The sequence below is a fragment of the Manacus vitellinus genome, unplaced genomic scaffold (genome assembly GCF_001715985.3).
Source record: "Manacus vitellinus isolate BGI_N305 unplaced genomic scaffold, ASM171598v3 scaffold_5_pilon, whole genome shotgun sequence".
NCBI lineage: Eukaryota > Metazoa > Chordata > Aves > Passeriformes > Pipridae > Manacus > Manacus vitellinus.
The window spans coordinates 42,884,950-42,902,696 of record NW_021940682.1 but is presented as its reverse complement, the minus strand read 5'-3'; the positions used below and the strand labels follow the sequence as shown (position 1 = coordinate 42,902,696).

The window sequence follows — 17,747 nt, the reverse complement described above, 5'->3', positions numbered from 1 at the left end:
CTTGGGTATGAGGATTTATCCCTATTTCTGGTCCTGTAAATTAAACTGGTCAAAGCTGAAGCTTGTTTTGATCTCATAACATTTTGCAAACATGTCAATTGATTCAGCTCATATCCGTCACTGGCTCTAACTTGGAGATTGGTCCTGCTTTGAGGGAAGTGATGGTCCCCCCAAATCTAAATTATTCTATGATTTTTATCTTAAATCTGAAAGACCTTTTGTCATCTTTGACCCATCACAGACCTGTCCACTAATTATAGCTCATGTTTTCAACTATGGCAAAGACCAAATGATCTGACAAGCAAAAGGTTACCTATTCACTTCATGTACCTTCAGATTTCTTCCCCATTCCAGAAGCTCATGTGTGGACACAGCTACATGGGAGACTAGCACTGTGTTCAGTAACTCTACATCAGACCCTTGCAACCTCTAAACAAGATAGGAAAGGGGATCCAGGGCTGCAAGAGACAAACTACCAAAGACTGTCAAATTCATGAGTCAGATCCAGCCTGTGAGATGTCTCAGTTCACTTCTTCTTTGTGGAGGAAGAAAGGACAAGGTGCACTTAAACTCTTCTGACAGTGCTTGTGAACAGCTCAACACAGTGAATTCAAATTGCCATTCGTGCTGCCGGAGTAGGAGGGCTGCACTTCAATCTCCTGTCCTCCTGAACATGCAGTTAAGCCTTGGAGACCATACCTCAGGCATCTAATAAAGTGGTAGGGCCAAGGGATTTACAGAACCTGCAGAACCCTATCTTATCTCAGGTTTGTACTTTAAAAATATGCATTCATTTAGAAAATAACAATACTAGCACTCGGTAAATCCTCAAAATCTACTGTAAGTGGAAGGTGAGACTACATTTTCTCTCCAAATACCTTGAAATTTCACTGATGCATTTGCCAAGTTTATTACAGCTTCTGTAATCTCAATCCCTTTCATAACCCAAGTTTACTCTGGCATCTGATACTGCTGTAGCCAAGCCTCATTTTGACCTGGTTCTGAAATTTTTTCAAAAGTCCTGACTCTGTGGGCAACAACGGGAATCTCAGCAGCCAAATACACTGGTTTAAAGTTACAGTTTCTGGTACTTTCCTATAACCTCTCTTTGATGTACTGTTGCCTGAGAAACCAGTGTGACATCACTGTGGAATTGTGGCTATACTTACCGCTACTTGCTGGTCTTGGCCTTTTAGGATGGCAGTGGGCTATTTATGCTCAAAAAAGGAGCATTTTGGTCATCTGCTGGTTCAGTGGAGCCCAGTCTTGCCAAGGCATCCCACCAGAGTTTCAACAATCATGTTGCACCCTCCCTTTTGCTGCTGCTCACTTAACCACCCCATGAACCATCCTGGGGAGCCAAGATGCTCAAAACTACCTGCAAAAGTGGTCAGGTTTTGGCTCATTTTCCCACAGATGGGGTGAGTACCAGTGCTGAAAACAGAGGAGGCAGGCACATCAGCCCAGGATGGCAGCACCCATACTGATCAGATTGTTCTGGCTCTCAATATCTGATGCTAAGGTCTCCGATTTCTCCACTGTTGGCTGCTGATGTTTTGCAGGGATTTGTAAAACTACTTTTCTGACGCCATAAAATCAATTCTCTTGGTGTAACCTTTGCCATTTATTACATTTTGGCTGGAAGAGAGTTTGGGAAAAAAATGCCTAGGAACAAAGGTACCTCCTGAACAGACAGAGCAGAAGACAGTACAGTGCGCCTGAGCAAGCACAGCAGTTTTTCCTGGCACACTTAAGTGGGCAAGCTTTCCCCTTCTCCACAGCCGTCCTCAGCCTCCCCCCAGAGAGCAGCATTCCAGCATTAGCCTCACGGCAGAGGAAAGCTCCAGATGGCCTTTGGTTTTGTATTTCTCCAGCCCTTTGGTCAGCCCTCATTTGGTCCAGAGTCCTTCTGCTTTCCAGAGTGCAGCTGCTGATCTATCAGGCAGGGACCACCATGAGCATCTCTCAAACAGCCCAGGCTGGAAGAGTACTTCCCAGACAACCTCCCATATAACCCTCACAGTTCAGCACTGCTGTTAGGTTAAAACGCCCCAGCATGAACAAACATAGCAGCATTGAGAACATCACCTCAGACTTCCACAGCATGCACCTCGGTCCTTTTAACACCACCAGGGCAAGCAGCATGAATGGGTGTGATTCCCTCCCTCGCAGCTTCCTACTGAGTTTCTCTGCGGTATCTGAAGCACATATGCATGGTGCACATTCTCAGACACACATGAAATGGCTCTCTGAGCCTCTCTGCTTGCTTTATAGGCTCTGAACTGCATCCTGTCCCATTCCTTACCAATATACAGACAGACTTGATGGAGTTGCATTCCCCTGACCTCCCCTACCACTGCTAAGTCCCACCAACTGTGACTGCTCTCACATTTTCATTTAATTTGTGCTTGTATTGTCTCTCATATAGACCTGCAACTGACAGTATTCCTAGTTAGACAAGGTATGCTTGCTGGTTATTTCTGCTAGGTTTGGGATCACCTCTTCTCCCTGAGCTGAGGGTGTCCTTCTCATGAGGACCAGCCTGTCACTTGTTCAGAGCCCCATCACTTCCCAGCTTCAGGGCAGCACTGTAACACTATTTCAGCTTCAAAAAGACTTAATTCTCAACTCAAGCTTTATCAAAGCAGATTTTATTCACTCCCTCCAGAATGTGAAACTATTATGGAAATCAGAAAAATCTGTCAGGTCAGCAGGAGGGGTGGTGTGGGATGGACAGCTGCCTCCTCATGCACACAGCCCCCTGACACTGCCCCAGCAGCATGTCTGACAGTGGATCAGCACAAAAGCACCGAAGACGAAGGGTCTCTGGCGCATATGTTTCCTGTGGGGATTATAAAGAGGACATGTGACCAATGGAAAAAAATGACCATGACCGTACAGCAAGTACTCTGCCACAGTGCAACCCTTCCACAGACACTTCCTGGGTTTTCTGCTTTGCACTCTCTATCCTTGCTCATCATGCGCTGGAGTGTCAGCAGATGTTTGTGCATTGCCTGCTGCCTTATCCCCCTTTATGGGCCGGCGTCACTGGCTGTTTGTCTTTCCCTCCACCCAGGAGGTGATAAGCAGATGCCTGTTCCTACAACAGCCCTCAGACTATCTTTTACTGCCCTTCTGACTGCTGCTACAAGCAAAAAGAAAGACCAGGATTTGAGAGTTGGTTTGACATTTAAAATATTTTGCTACTGAGTGACAGACTAAAGGTTCTGAACCAGTATTTGCTTCTGACCATTTTTCTTGTTTTTTTAATCAGACAGAAGAGAAATAAAATCCTAAACACTATGTGTAAACAGCAGGATTAAAAAAACTGAAATCTGTTCATTTTATGCTTTTTGGATAGCAGCAGCAAGGGCGTCTGTTGTATTTTCAAGGTCCAGATGATCTGAATATTTTTATTTTATTTTGTATTACTTTATGTTCTAGCCAGATAGAAACATTAACAATTAGTACCACTGTTATCATTTGATGGCCTGGAAATACGAAAAAGACAGGAGGAAAGGGAAGACCAAAAACCTCTTAGCTGTGACTGCATTCTGATTAAAATAATTTTGATACTATCTTCTGTCTTTGAAAGCAAACCGGCTCTGCCTCCAGCAGTGGTGTGGGCAGGGCTGGTTACGCAAGGACTGGCCTGTGCAGGCAGGTGTGCAGGGGGGCAGCACCAGTAACTCCACTCTCCTCCCGCCTGCCAGCACCTGGCAGCAGTAGGCAATGGGGCAGCCTGTCCAATTTTCAGAGGAACTCTTGGGCAGGAGGTCCAGGCCTGAGCAGAGGCGTATGGGAGTTGTTCTGAACAAAGGCGAGGCCACCACACTGCCCTTCTCTTCGTCAGGCCAGGGACTGTAGGCAGAGACCAACCACAGCCTCTGCTCGAATCGATGGCAACTAGCCATGTTCTGCTTAACCCTTTTATTAAAAGCAAATAATGTTTGTAGACCTCTCTTGGAAACAGGTAGTGGCTGTCACGGAAGCTCCCATCACCCTTTCCTAAATTGTGGGAACCATGGAAACAAAAACAGCCACAGCTGCTTGTGCACAAGCCAGTGATTTTAGCCAATGCGCCTTGTAACCCAAGAAAATGAACAAGACTGAACAATCTGAGTAAGCACTATACCTTTCTGCAAGAGGGCAGGTGGGGCACTGATTTTATCTCAGAGCACGTTCTGTGCATTTTGCAGACAGAGAGCCCATGGATAGAGAGGCTGGGGCTCACAGATCTGGCAGGGCAGAAATAGACGCAGCTACATTTGGCATCTCTGCTCATGCTCCGCTGACCCAGAGCTGCAAACATGTTTACAACTGTGCATGAAAAATTCGTCCCCAAACAAAAGAAATCTAAAGGCAAATTTTGTTTTTGTCCTGCCTGACCTTGACCATGACCAGGTGGCAGAGGAGAGGGGGAGCTACCAGAACCAGGTGACAGGACCAATTAACCCTTTGGGAGCAAGGGGTTTGACAGCCAGGAGGATGTGACTATGAGGTATTCCGATGCTCTTGCCACTTCCCAGGAAGAGCCAAGACACAGAACGGGTCCCAGCCTAAGTGCATGGAGACATTACACCTCACTGCATGGTATAATGCTCTATAAAAGCCACCACTTCATATTCAAATGAGACATGTTTTCAACATACAGTACTATTTTGTGCACAAAATACAGCGTGAACCGACTGTTTTCTATTTTTCAGTCACCCAATAATCACTGGATCAGACTGGTCTCCACACAGCCACACTGTCACCAGCAGCATTATTTATACATAAACCCCCAGCCTTCCTCCTGGACAGATTTGCCAGGTAGGTAATTGTTGTTCCCACTGAAGCAGAACTGGCTTGCTTTCAGTGACATGCATCTGCACTGCTATTATACTGCACTGCTATTATACTGCCTCAGCTAAGATTTTCCAGAACAAAGATCAGGAAGAAACAAATAAATGATCCTATTATTTTGCATTTTTCACCTCATATTTAGAATTCCACCCAATTTAATTTTGGATTCTGTAGTTACAAGAGGGATTGCATACAAGCCTCCTTTTTCCCAGACACAAAAATGAAGCAAATTTAACCTGCAGGTTAAATCACTCTCCCCAACCTCTCGCCCATCTAATACTGCAGCATTTACAATCCCCAAACATATCATCTGACTAGTGCATTCATTAAGAGTGTTTGCAACTCCTGGTCATTGACAGATGCAATCTTATCTATTGACACATTCAAGCAAAACTGCCTTTTCCCCCCATCTTTCAGTGGCCTGAATTCAGCAGTGCTGACAGCCCTATGCTGTCTTGCTGCTTGTATCGAGGATGTACCCACAATAAGGAGGTAAATGCTTCCCCTCTGGCATTTTTCATCCCTTCTCAAACAGGCAAGGACCACAGCTTTTAGCCCACGACCTACAGCAAAGAGAATGCAAACGCGGTGGGTAGAGTGAGGAAAACAAGCCCTGTACTCAACAGAAAAAGGATGTAAGTGGGATGCATTTACTTACATGAAGATTCAGTGCCAAACATGGCTCTCCCCAGATGCTGCTATTTTAAAAAGCAAAGAAGAAAAGAGTGGAAGACAGAGGGAGTGTATGAGAGTAGGGATGAGACTGCTACGCAGCAGGGGTCATGAAGCCAGACAATGCAGTCCAGGCTATCCAAGCTGCCAGATTCTTCTCTCTCCTCCTCTCCCGTCCTCTGCTCAACACCGCAGACAGCTTTTCCTTGCAACCGCAGTGAAGGTCCTTCTTCAGGAAGCAAAAACCAGGAGCTTCTGTTTTAAATCCGAGTGATAAGGGCAGGCTAGCGTCCTTTCCGTGATACCGGCAGGCAGGAATAGGTATCAGCCACCAGATACTGCAATCCCCAGCCCTGCTCGCCGTAAGACAATAGCGGAGCTTATGCACACACGGGATGACGTCAGAACACTGCAAAGACTGACTGCTGCTAACCCAGAGGCTCGGAGGGGGCTTGGACAGAGCAGAGCGATTCAGATGGGAATTCCTTTGTCACAAAAAGCAGAAGACAAAGAGCCAGACCTATATTTCCCTCCGTGATGCTAAAGCTCCCACGCGGAGCTGTAATGCTAGCAGGAAAATATCTGCCTGGAATTCGCTCTACTTTTCTCAGCTGCACGAGATGCAAAGTGTCTCTGTGCTAATGGAATAAATTTCAGGGACACATATCCCTAGTAAATACCACTTATACCATTTCCAATAAAGAACAACCACAAATTTCTATCATTAACTCTCTTTATTATTTTTCCTTCAAATAAATATTAAAATTCTGGGCCAATCTACATTTCAAACCTAATTTTCACATCAAAGTGTTATCCAACTGTCTCATTTACTTAGATTTATTCTCAGAATACACGCAACAATGCTCTAACCACAATAATAAGTCATACATCTAAATAAAAATAAAACCACTAACTGAATTCAATGATAAAAAGGCATCCTAGCAACCAAAGAAATATTTTCCTTATTTCTTCTTTATTATTCTAAACCATTTAGATCTAGCGTTTGTTAGCCTCTGCAAGTGCATTTTTAGTGTACTGAATTTCTTTGAGTTTCTTTTTTTTCTGACACTCAGTAATTGAAAAATGTTCAAACATAGAAACAAAGCCCTAAGCTAGCTCCTTCAGTCCTCTCACAGACAATAGGAATTTGCCTGCCTTATGCTGGTGAGGGCAGCCAAGGTAGTAAGTTGATGGTTAGAAACTACCAGACATTGGGGGCTATCCATGGCTGTCTGGAGGGGGTAAAACAAAGAACAATTCTGCCAAGTCTCACCGAACACATATGTGCAGTTCCCAAGATGGCAAAGACTGGAAAGTACTGCTGGTGGATGAGGAGAAAGGAGGCAGATGTAGGTCCATTAAGTGAAGCATTTAAAGGAAAACAACCACCCCCTCCCATTTCTCAGGTTTTGTGGGTTAACAATTCCAAACAATCCTGCTGCTCCACGTGCCAAGGGGGTTTGTGCTGTTTGCAAAATACACAATGCCACCATCAGCAGCAGGCTGGAAAAACAAGTACTACTGAAGGCTGGGAGGACCTGCCACCTGAGGATCTCAGTGTGCTGAAATCATTACGGAACCAGGGAGTTGATGGCTCAGATGTTAACAGTCCCTTTGTGTTCTGCACACACCATGAGAATATTTAGGACCACTAGGCTCATGGGAGCATTTAACTGTATTTCATCTCTGGAACAAAGCCATGGGAGAGGCCATACCCTGGGGTGACATCTTGCAACACACTTTCTAACAGGCAGCTTTTAGTCTCTCCACCGGCAGACAGGATGCCAGTGAATGGTAACTCAAATCAACCCACAAATGTCATAAATTAACCAGATGTCCTCAAATCTGTACCTAAGCACCTGAATTAACAGCCTGGCTATTAACAGTCATGAATATTTGCAGTCACGTGCGTGCTCAGCACTGGGAAGCCGTGTCCAAATTGGTTTTGACTATAATGACAGTGGCACAAATCCTCTGACAAGGACTGTAGCTTTGCCGTTCCCAGAGCTGAATTAGTTATTTTGACTATTTGGAGCGGGTAACACCTTCTTCTGTCAAAACAGGTTGATAAGAAGCTGTGGTGCATTGAACAAAACAAGTGTCCTGGCTGGGCTTTCCAGCAACTGAGGCAAGTTCACAAAAGAAACCTGTCTATTATGTACTAGTAATCCTCAAAGCATCTTAAACACAACTCTCTGGAACAAAAACCCAAGTGCACTCCTGCAATGGCTGAAGAATAAGTTCTGCTCTGATGAGCAGATCGGACCTTTCCACAGCATTGTTTTCCAAGGAAGATGCAAAACCTCAGGGTTTTTCCAAAGACATCCTTGAAGGTGTCATGGAGTACAGGCCCTCTGCCAAGTTCTCATTACACTGACGCATACAGGCATTTGAAAAGCCCAAACAACCTATGCAGTATCTCTAGAAGGATTTCATAACAATCTGTTTCATTACTGTCAGGCTTGGCAGTTCAGTACCTTATGGGGATGCTGACCCATGACAGGACACTGAAGAACTTTCTCTGATTCTTTTAAAATATACCTTCCAAACATTTCTCCACAAGCAGCATATTTAAAGCAGCAATAATATATGCTGTGCAAAGCTCTCTCCTTTATATTCACATTTGCCAGAGAAAGGGATGTGCTTCTCAACCATTGCCACTCCTGGAGCAGATTTACTTTGTTCCTCAGTTTATCACTGCAGAAGAATAATACACATATTTTACTTGGTTTTATAGGGATACATGTGTCTAAACCCTAAAGCATAGTTTGAGTTTTAATAATGAAGCTGGATAATGAAATGTTAAATTTTTTATACAAATGTAAATTTCTGCTTTGAAGTAATTTCTCTCTATAAAGACAGTGCAAGCAGAAAATCTGAATACCAAGTGAGGTAGATTTGTACACGTGCCTTATGCTGATCTACTAAAGCATAAATCTTTATTCTTTCGTCACTAGAGAAACATTTCATTTTGCACTTAACCTCCTTTTTCACAGGAGAAACTCTGGGAATAGGAAATGAGTCCCTCCCACCTGTGAGGTTCTCCTGCCCTGAGTAGCTCACCTAGACAGGGGAAGTCTCAGCTGACTCCCCCCAGGGCAAGGGAACAGGTCCCACACCTTTGAGTCTCTAGAGGGGAAGTACAGGATAATCTCAATAGGCCTCAAAGGTGGGTAAGGATTTTTACTAGTTAAACTTGGCTTTATTTTCCAAGTCCCCAGTTCTGTAAGTTTTGTAATGCCTGAAAACTGAACTTTTCTTAAGACATTAAAAAATTTAATGCATTTAAGGAGCTATTGGAAACCTCTAAGTGACTGTGCAGTGAGTCCAGACCATTCAGCAACACCCAGAACGAATTTATTTTGCCTCTAGTAATGTTACTTAGTTCCCTCCTAAAAACTCAGTGAGACCCTCAGCCACTCACACTGTGACAACCTCCAGCTTCTGTCAGTTTTGTCAGTTCTGGCAACAGCTGCCATGCCAATTATTGATCACCATGGCACCCACAAAATACAGCAAAGGTGTTTTTTCATGCTCTATAGAAAAATGAAGCCAAAGAGCAGCACGCCTTACGAAGCTACAGCTCTTTGGCTTTACACTTTCTCTGGCCTTCTTTTGCTCAACTCTGCTGACCCTTAATTATCTTTAATAGACATCCTTGGTGAAAAAGTTGACATTGTGATTACACCAGTGTAATCTAGTGTGGTGCAACAACTTCAGCTTCTCATCTTCCAGGGTCACGTTATTTAAGGTACAAGCCCCCAAAGAACCAAGGCAAATAGCCTGCACTGATGCTATGACAGAGTCCCCGATGCAGAGGTGTTGTCCAATACCTCTATCAATACATGAAGCCAGTGTCCCAGAAGGTAACTTTGGAGCCATGGCCACAGGGAAAAGGAGCAGGGCTAGCCTGCTCCTGGAGGACAGCCCTGACAAGCCCTTTCTGGTAGGAAAGTGGGCAGTGGGGCAGAAGTTGAGTGGGGTCCGCCAGCTTGGATTACACAGCATTCAGAGCCAAGGAGAGCCAAGAAAAGCATGTTCCACTGGAACAAAATGTCTGAAGTTCTTCATTTGTGGAAACGCCAGCATGTTTTCACCAGGAGACAGGCTGGACAGCAAGGAGCAGCCCAGGGACTGAGGCAGGTGGCTGAGACAAGACCACACCAGGCAGCCAAGACATGGAGGCAAGGGGACTGGCTAGATAGTGAAAAATATCCTTGAACATCTGAGCTGTCTGGAAGTCCTCAGTGTTCTCCTCATAGCCTGCTCTTATCATCTTTTGTTCAAGGTTTTCCACCCACATTCCTTATTTGCAACTTGCAGTTCCCTTGTTAGGTTGGCACAGAAAGGAAGGAGACTGTTAGCAGAAAAGAAGTCAAGACCTTTGTCCTGTTTAACATAGAAAAAGGATTTTACACCAGACTGACGGCAGGGATGGTTTTTTTTATTATTATTTGCTCTTGTGTTGATTTTTCAAATATTTCTGTGCAGTCCATATTTCATTTATGCAAAGCCATTTCATGTAAAAATTCTTTTTCTCTAGTATTTTTAGGCAATTAATGCCTGGAAGAACTAAGCTTTTTGAGTAAACATATACATGTATATACACATAAGTAACAAGACAGACTGAAGATCAAGAACTTTTTGCCACCAAAAAAAATCTTTTTATGTCTGTGTTGGTCCTCATCTGAGAGATGAAGTTCAAAAGACAGATTGCTTTTTAAAGAAGAGATACAATGAACCATAATAGCCAATTATTACATTGTAATGCCTTTCAACTTCACTTTTAACGAAGATCTTCGCTTCAGCACAGCTCTGTAGATGATTACTGCAAGCCATTTACCATGGGCATGAAGCAGCAGATGCTCTGCAATTAACAGTGGAAGTTCTGTGTGTTCTGCCTCTCCCAGGCCACCCAGCCATCTGGAGCACATCTAATGGACATGAAGCTTCAGCAAGTATGAAATGGTAAAGTACTACACACAGAAAGCTGTAAGTAAAGAATACTGCATACTAGAAAGAAAATAAGAAAATATTAGCCCAGGTTAAGTACCTAATTCTAGAGTACGACTGAGACTGTAGATCATAGGCAGGTGTCAAGCTCTCTTCAGAGGACTCAGTGTTTGCTCCTTCTTAGACTTAAGATATTGAAGAACCCCCAAATCTTTGGCTTCTGCCTTCTCATAGGAACCAGGAACTTCTGTAGGCAATACAGCCTCGAGATACTGAGCAACAGAGTATCTATTTCGCCCCTGGACTCTACTTGCCTATCTGGCATCCAGTAACAGGGAGTGACAGAACAGAACGGTATTCCCATTCCCTGCAACAGAGGATACAGAACAAACAGTCCATTTTCAACAACTTACCTTACAATATTCAATGTGAGACTAGTAAAAAAGGCAGTATTATTTTGTAAGTGGCAGAGTATAACTCACCTTCTGTATAACACTGCCAAAAGATCAGAATGATGATTCACCTCTCTTTTGTTTTGTTGGTTTTCAGTTTGGTTCGTTTCCTTTTAAACACAGAACTGTTTACCCACAAATAGACAGTTACCAACACAGTATGACATTCTACTCCCTGTGTGCAAATGACATATCAAAACCAAATGAAATGTGTTATTTTTTCAATAATATCAAGCCCCATGGCTCAACAGAGCATGTGAAATGGCTTCATCAAATTCCGAGAGCAGTTTTTGTCCCAAATGCATGCAACTGTGTGATGAAATGGGGCCACTGCTGTATGTGAAAAATGTCCCAGCAGAAGACACTACTTCTCAATACAATCCAAGGAGAACTTAGAAACACAGGAAGCATCCAAATCTGCACTGTTGTTAAATTAAATAAACTTAAATCACCAGCTACTTAAGTGCCGTTTTAAAAGAATAAAATATTAGAAAAAAGATTTTCTACACTGAGGGAAATACTTAAAATATTTTGGGGTTTTATTTTATGTATCCTAATATCAGGGTCATTTCCAAGGATCTATGCCACGGGACTGCACACGAGGTACGCATGAAAGCCTCAAATGTCAGAGTGAACAGAGGTGGTTAACAAATTAAAAAAACAGATTATAAACAAACTGTCATTTTTTATGTAACTCCGAGGGATCACAAATTAGGATTAAGGTCGACTCATAATAAACCACATGCAAACTGGCATCAGAGGGAACATGTGTGCCCCAGAAAAAACACAAATATCCAATTTATCTGTATAAAAATAAGTCACAGAGACTTAGAGGAGTAGCAAACATTGCCAACATTGCATTACAATCTGCATTAATAATGTTTGATCTGATGCCAAAACTTCATGATTAGCAGAAACTTCACGATTAGCAGAAAGTTTTGTCTGTTGAGAGAGGAAGATCAAATTTATACTACTTCTCAGCCCAAGTAAACACACTAAGAACATTCAGTCTGACATTACAAATAGCCATGATTTCATCGTACATACGGGAAAAATTAAGGATGACTAAGCCCTCAAGGGAATATGCACAGAACAAGGTAGGAGGGTCCCTGCTGGACGGGTGAGTGCTGTGTTGAGCACACTCCCTAGCAGACATAAAAGAATCCATAGCATAACCATAGGAAAAAAAATCAATTGAGAGTTTTATTTTTACATTCCTAGGTGGGCACTCCTGTGCGTAACAGTGGACGAGCTGATACTGCAGCCATAAATACAACACAGTTGCAGAGTCAGTGGGGAAACCAAGTGCAGTGGAAACTGTTGCACTAGTTTCACTGGACAACATCGTAGTCATTTAAGGATTTCAGTTTTCCCAAGAAGCAGCACTTTGGTGGTGTCCCAGCCCTTCTTTCCAGGGTTTTCACTCCATTTCCATGCAGTGCCATCCCTGTAGACTGAAGATCTAAAATTCCTCTCTCAGAATAAAGATTAACTACAAAAATTAGTAAATGCTTGGATAACTTGATTATCATAGCTTTTCTTGACAAAGAACAGCTTCCGAGAGTCAATAAAACAATCAAAGCAAGTGGCTTAGGTATACAGTTAGAGGAAAATAAGATTAGAAAAGGTGGTGGTATCTGCCACTTCATGTCAGAGTGAACTGTACCAGCAGCCTTCTCACCTGGCACCAAGCATAAAGGAAAACTGCAGAGACTCACAAGTCTAACTCCATGTGGAAACATCTTAGATATACAGTAGACTTTTACTAGGAGCTCATGGCACTTACTGGTTCACAAAGTGCCTCTCACAGCAAACTACTGTGCTGTCAAAGCACAAAGCAGCCTCAGTAACTACAGCTTATGCCTTCAGCCTGGTGATGGTCAGTGTATGAACACCACGTAGAACTGTAACTTCAGATGGGCAAAACAATAAGTAGCACTTAAAACTTGGTGACAATTAAATGATCAGACATTAACACTATTCAAGTTTCTCAGAATCCTCCCTCTGAGCAGACCATACTGCCCAGGGCCAGGGTTCTGATATCCCCCTTTCTTGGCCTCTCCCCTGGAGTGGTGGTACCCTCAGAGCTGCTGTACTTCACAGCGTAAGGAGAGAGAGGAGACATGGGGGTTGCAGCTCCCAGTCTCCACGACCTGCATCCCAGAAAAGAGAGCACTGATTTTCTGAATTAGTTCTGTTCTTGGTTCAGCAGTTGCCAACTCCAGCAGTGCCCATTTCCCTCCACTGACTACAGGAAAAGCACACAAAGTCAAGTTTGAGCAGCTCAAGTGCAGATGTCTACATACATAGAGAAGAAATGTCTCCTGTGTGTTTGGGAGTTTTAGGGGAAGCACTGGAAAAGGAGAAGGCTATGCTGAGGTCAGGGACCCCATAATTACAGGAAGAAAAAGTAGACCCCCGCACTCCAAAACTACCTTGAACTGTAGCCTCCGCTATGGGTACAAGTTCCCCCTGAACCCGTCCGAGACTTCGGAACAATCAGGTCATCTCAAGAGCAGGTTTTCAGCTCAGAGAGACAACCTTTTGCCCCCCTGGAGCTGCAGAGATCTGCATTACACCAGTGATTTTCTGGTACTTTGAACCACTGTGACATTTCTCTGCCTTCAATGCCATCCATGAAAGATTCAAGGTCTTGTGTCTAGTACTGGGTAGCAGACAGAGTTTATCAACTCCATCAGCCCAGGCAGGAAGGTCATGCCGAGTACAACATTTTCAGATACACTAAGTCAATAAAATCAGCAGGCATCACTTCGCCAAAGAGTAAGTCTCCCCTGCCATCAGAGACATGCCTTCTCCTAAGAGATTTAAGCATGGACACACATTCCTTTCTTCAAGTAGAAGGCTTTGTGGCCCTTCCGATATACCTGATTCGTTTACTTAATTCCACCTAATCAGTTGTCAAACCAGGCCGAAGAGCTTCGCCTTGTAGCAGAGCAGATGCACATAGCTCTGCTCAGTCTGCAAGGCAGGGAGATTGTGTCCAAGCATCCCTTCTTGATGCTTGGAGAAACCCATCAGCCTTTAGATGGCCACCAGCTCTGCTTAGCACTGTTGGCTGTCAGTGTTATTTACCCACTTGAGCCTCCGGCCCTGTTTATGCTATGGGCAAGTACTGTTTTATACCACTTATCCTTCGCAGAAGATGGTTTGGTCGTTGGCCAAAACACAACCTCAAGCACAAAGAACAACTCGCCTCCTGTGTTCAGTTGGTTCAGGCTGCTCCTGCAGGCACCCCAAGGGCAGAGGCTCACAGATCCCTTAAACTTCAGTCAAATAGCATCAATTATATCTCGTGAAAATCTTTTTAAATGACAACTCTCAAGAAAATGTATTTTGAAATAAATGACACAGACTGTTGTGTCTTCCTTCAGCTCACATCAAACATCACTGGAAACTGCACTGGATGAATGTGGTCCAGTATGGCACCTTCTCCAACTCTGACCTTCACATCTCTTCATAGAAAACTGGTACAGAATTACAGGTTTCATTACTTTTGTTGTTGTGTGTTTGACTGAAATTGGTACAACACATTACAGGTACGGAAAAGCAACGGGTTACATACTTGAATAAGAAAAGGGCGTGTATTAACAAGTGTCCAACTATGAACATACAGTCTCCCCTGGCATGCAGTCTCAGGTCCTAGAGAAAAGACCTTAGTGGAAAGTCCTACTATGTCTTGATCATGTGCTCAATATGCTCCTTATTGCAGCTATATTTCTCGTGTCTGTGCAGAGAGAATTAAGACTCTTCTGGGACATTGCTTTTGTTGTATGAATACCAGAGCAATTATTTTTACAGAGTATATTCTATGAAAAAAATAGTTCACTCAGGTCTACTTTAGCCCTACATTACAGATGTAAATGAAAGCAACACATAATGTGAATTTGTATTTCACCAGTAAACTAACCCATCACTGACTTTTCATTGTCCTTTACTAGTTTGAATTAACATACATTTAAATGTTACATTTAACCTAATGTACTTAACTTACATTTCACTTAAAGAAATGCCAATCTTACCGTTTTAGTTAAATGGGGAAGATTTTCCATTGAATTTTTCATATCATCACATAGTTCAAAAGCACATGGGACTACGACAACTCGGGGGATTAAGTCTCCAGCACTTCGTAAAACTTTTCTCCTTGTTCTGGGGGGGGTGGTGCTGAGTGCTTCCCGGCGCAGTTCCCCATTGCCAGCAGTGTCTGCCTGTGCCAGTCATCTCCTGGAGCAGTTCCCTACTGCCAGCAATGCTGAAAAGACAGGGAATTTCCTTTTGGGGAGCTGTCGGGGCACTTGCTGCCACGTGGCTCACAATCACCCAGTCCTGGTGCCGCTCCAGTTCATCATTGTCAAGTGGTTTTGCTCCATCGGGATCCATGCTGCTGTCTTGGTGGCACTTGACATACTCTTACAGGTTTTTCTCATTTTAACCAAGGGGGAGGGGGATGGCTAGGTGACATTTTTTCTGCTATTTATTGTTTTTGTTTTGTTCTCCATTTTTTTTAGTAAAATTGTTATCTTTTTTTCCTCCTTCATTTAGACTCCTCCTAACTTCAAAATTTGTCAATATTTGGGGAAGGGAAATAAACAGAAGAGAAATGGAGTTTTACCTCATTAGAGGTCCCACCTCCTGAACATATTGTCATTAAATCAAGACAAGCAAAAGCTTTTATTTTGCTCTGACATAACATTAAAGATTTTAAAAACTTCCTTGTTGAAATGTCCCTTATGTGTTCTTTGGCAAGGGCCTGCCCTGGCACAGGCAGTGAGTGGGCAGACACCCACTGCATGCTCACTGTGGAAGACAGAAGGGAACTGGAATATCTTACTGCAATAGCCACAGTCATAGTTTAGCTCTGCTGCAAAGTGCAGCAGATTTACGTGCACTAAGCTACAGAGCCAGATGTCTCCAAGGCAGGAGCTTTCTGAAGGGGTAATTTCCTGGTTAGCTGCATTTTAAGTATGTATTTTCTTTAAAATCTGTTTTTTAATTTTTTCTTGGTTTATATTGTTATTAATATTTAAAACAGAGTGCTTCACTAGTTTATAACAGACAAGGACTACTATGTTTTCAGCAGTAAACACAAAGCAAAAACAGATCAAACAAAAGCCTAAAGGGGCAGGTGACAGATAGTGTGGACAGCTCCCTTGCAAAAATCCATAGTGAAGTGATAAATCACCCTCTAAGGATAATTCAAACAAAGCAATACAGTCATGTCCATAGATACTTACTCAAACCAAAATCCAAGTTGGACGAAATGGGTACAGCAAGGTGGCTACTTGTTCTACTTATCCAGCAACAGCTATGCTCAGGTCCCAGCCCTGCCTTTGCCTGCTCCACACTTCCTAATCCAGAGCTCTGTAGCACCAGTGTCTGTCCTTCCTCTCACGGAGCATCCAGCTGTTCCCAACACACAGCCAACTTCCTTTTCTTCCCAAGCCCACAGAAAAATCTTCTCCCCTCTCTTCTGCTCTGACCCATATCCTCTGCTTTAAAGGCTCTTCGAAATCATCACCCAGAAGCACAGGCTGCAAGGGTATCCAAGTCCCTGTCCAGTCGGGTTGCTCATAGTTACATCCACCTCGGTTCTGAATGTCTCCAAGGATGGGGACTCCACAGTCTCTCTGGGTAACCTGCTCTGGGGTCTGAACACCCTCAGAGTAAAGAAGTATTTTCTCAGTCTAGGAAAAATTTCTTATGTGTGAACATCTGTGTGTTGCCTCTTGTCCTACCATTGGGCTCCACTGGAAATCCAATCTATGTAACCAAGTCCACCTCAAAGACTGCAGTCCCTCCTGGCCCAGAATGCACCATTCCTTTCAATCTCCTGATTAAAATGCCCTTCCAGGTCAACTAGAGATCCCTTGGATGAAAACAAGGATACGGCAACGTGCACAATTTATTCAAATAATGGTACTTAAAGCAGAAGGACATGTCATTTGATTCTTTTTGACTTCCTTTTTCCTAAAATCTTAATATCATGGTTTTTGCACATCTTTGGAATTAACCTCAAATTGAAACTCAGCCTTAAGAGATGATTATTTTTCAGGTTTCCGTAATTTTTCCAAGTTTATTCATGTAAGAAAAGTATTCTGTCCATCACCACATTTGAGGCAAAAAGATATATAATAAATTCAGCAAGTTTTAAGGAGCAGGAAGCTTGGATTTAAAAGTACAGCATTGTGCCTTCTCTGAATGCAGAGCTACTGAAGCAAAAACATATACCTCTGTAAGGAACATTTTATAGTGAAAATTTTAACCAACAATCCTCAACTTTTGCCAAATTAAGACCCCAATAATGCTTAGACTGAACTAGGTTTAAGAGTGCATAATAAATAGATTTTAATACATTAATAAGTACTAGTAGTAAGCCACAGAAAGCATGTCTTCACTTTCCCCCTTCTAGTATTTAAAAAAAAAAAGAAATTGTAATAGTGACAGGACTCTTTTGTCAGCCTAAAAGTACAGAAGTAACTCTTTCAACTGCACTCTAAGGAAAAAAAAACATGCAGTGATGACATGACTAAATATTTCCACATTATCAACCCCAATGAAACAGATTGTGTCAGAGAATTCTGAAGTTTCTGCAGATAAAAGAAGATCCTTATAACCTTTGATTTCCCAAATCAAGGACTGTTCCATAATGTGCCTTGGGAAACTGCATAGTAAACAGTATAGACAGCAGTTCAGAACCAAATAATAGTTTATATTTTTTTAAATTACAATAATTTTTATTGTTTCTTGAAAATAATCAGACAACTGTTTAAATTACTTTTTTGCCTTTGTTGTGAAACAATTGAAAGA

General features: G+C 42.8%; 1 protein-coding gene across 2 annotated transcripts in view; it reads right to left on the bottom strand.

Annotated features, from left to right (window-relative positions):
- The window catches only part of ST7 (suppression of tumorigenicity 7), a 143,754-nt gene that overhangs the window by 99,811 nt on the left and 26,196 nt on the right, over window positions 1-17,747 (bottom strand). The window contains exon 1 of one of the 2 annotated variants that reach the window (XM_018080577.2): window positions 5,504-5,881. The exons of the other annotated variant lie outside the window; for it this stretch is intronic. Within the exon in view, the coding sequence (XP_017936066.1) occupies window positions 5,504-5,525 (22 nt within the window). The 5' untranslated portion in view covers window positions 5,526-5,881. Of the gene's footprint in view, window positions 1-5,503; window positions 5,882-17,747 lie in introns of those variants that run through there. 2 annotated transcript variants of the gene reach the window in all.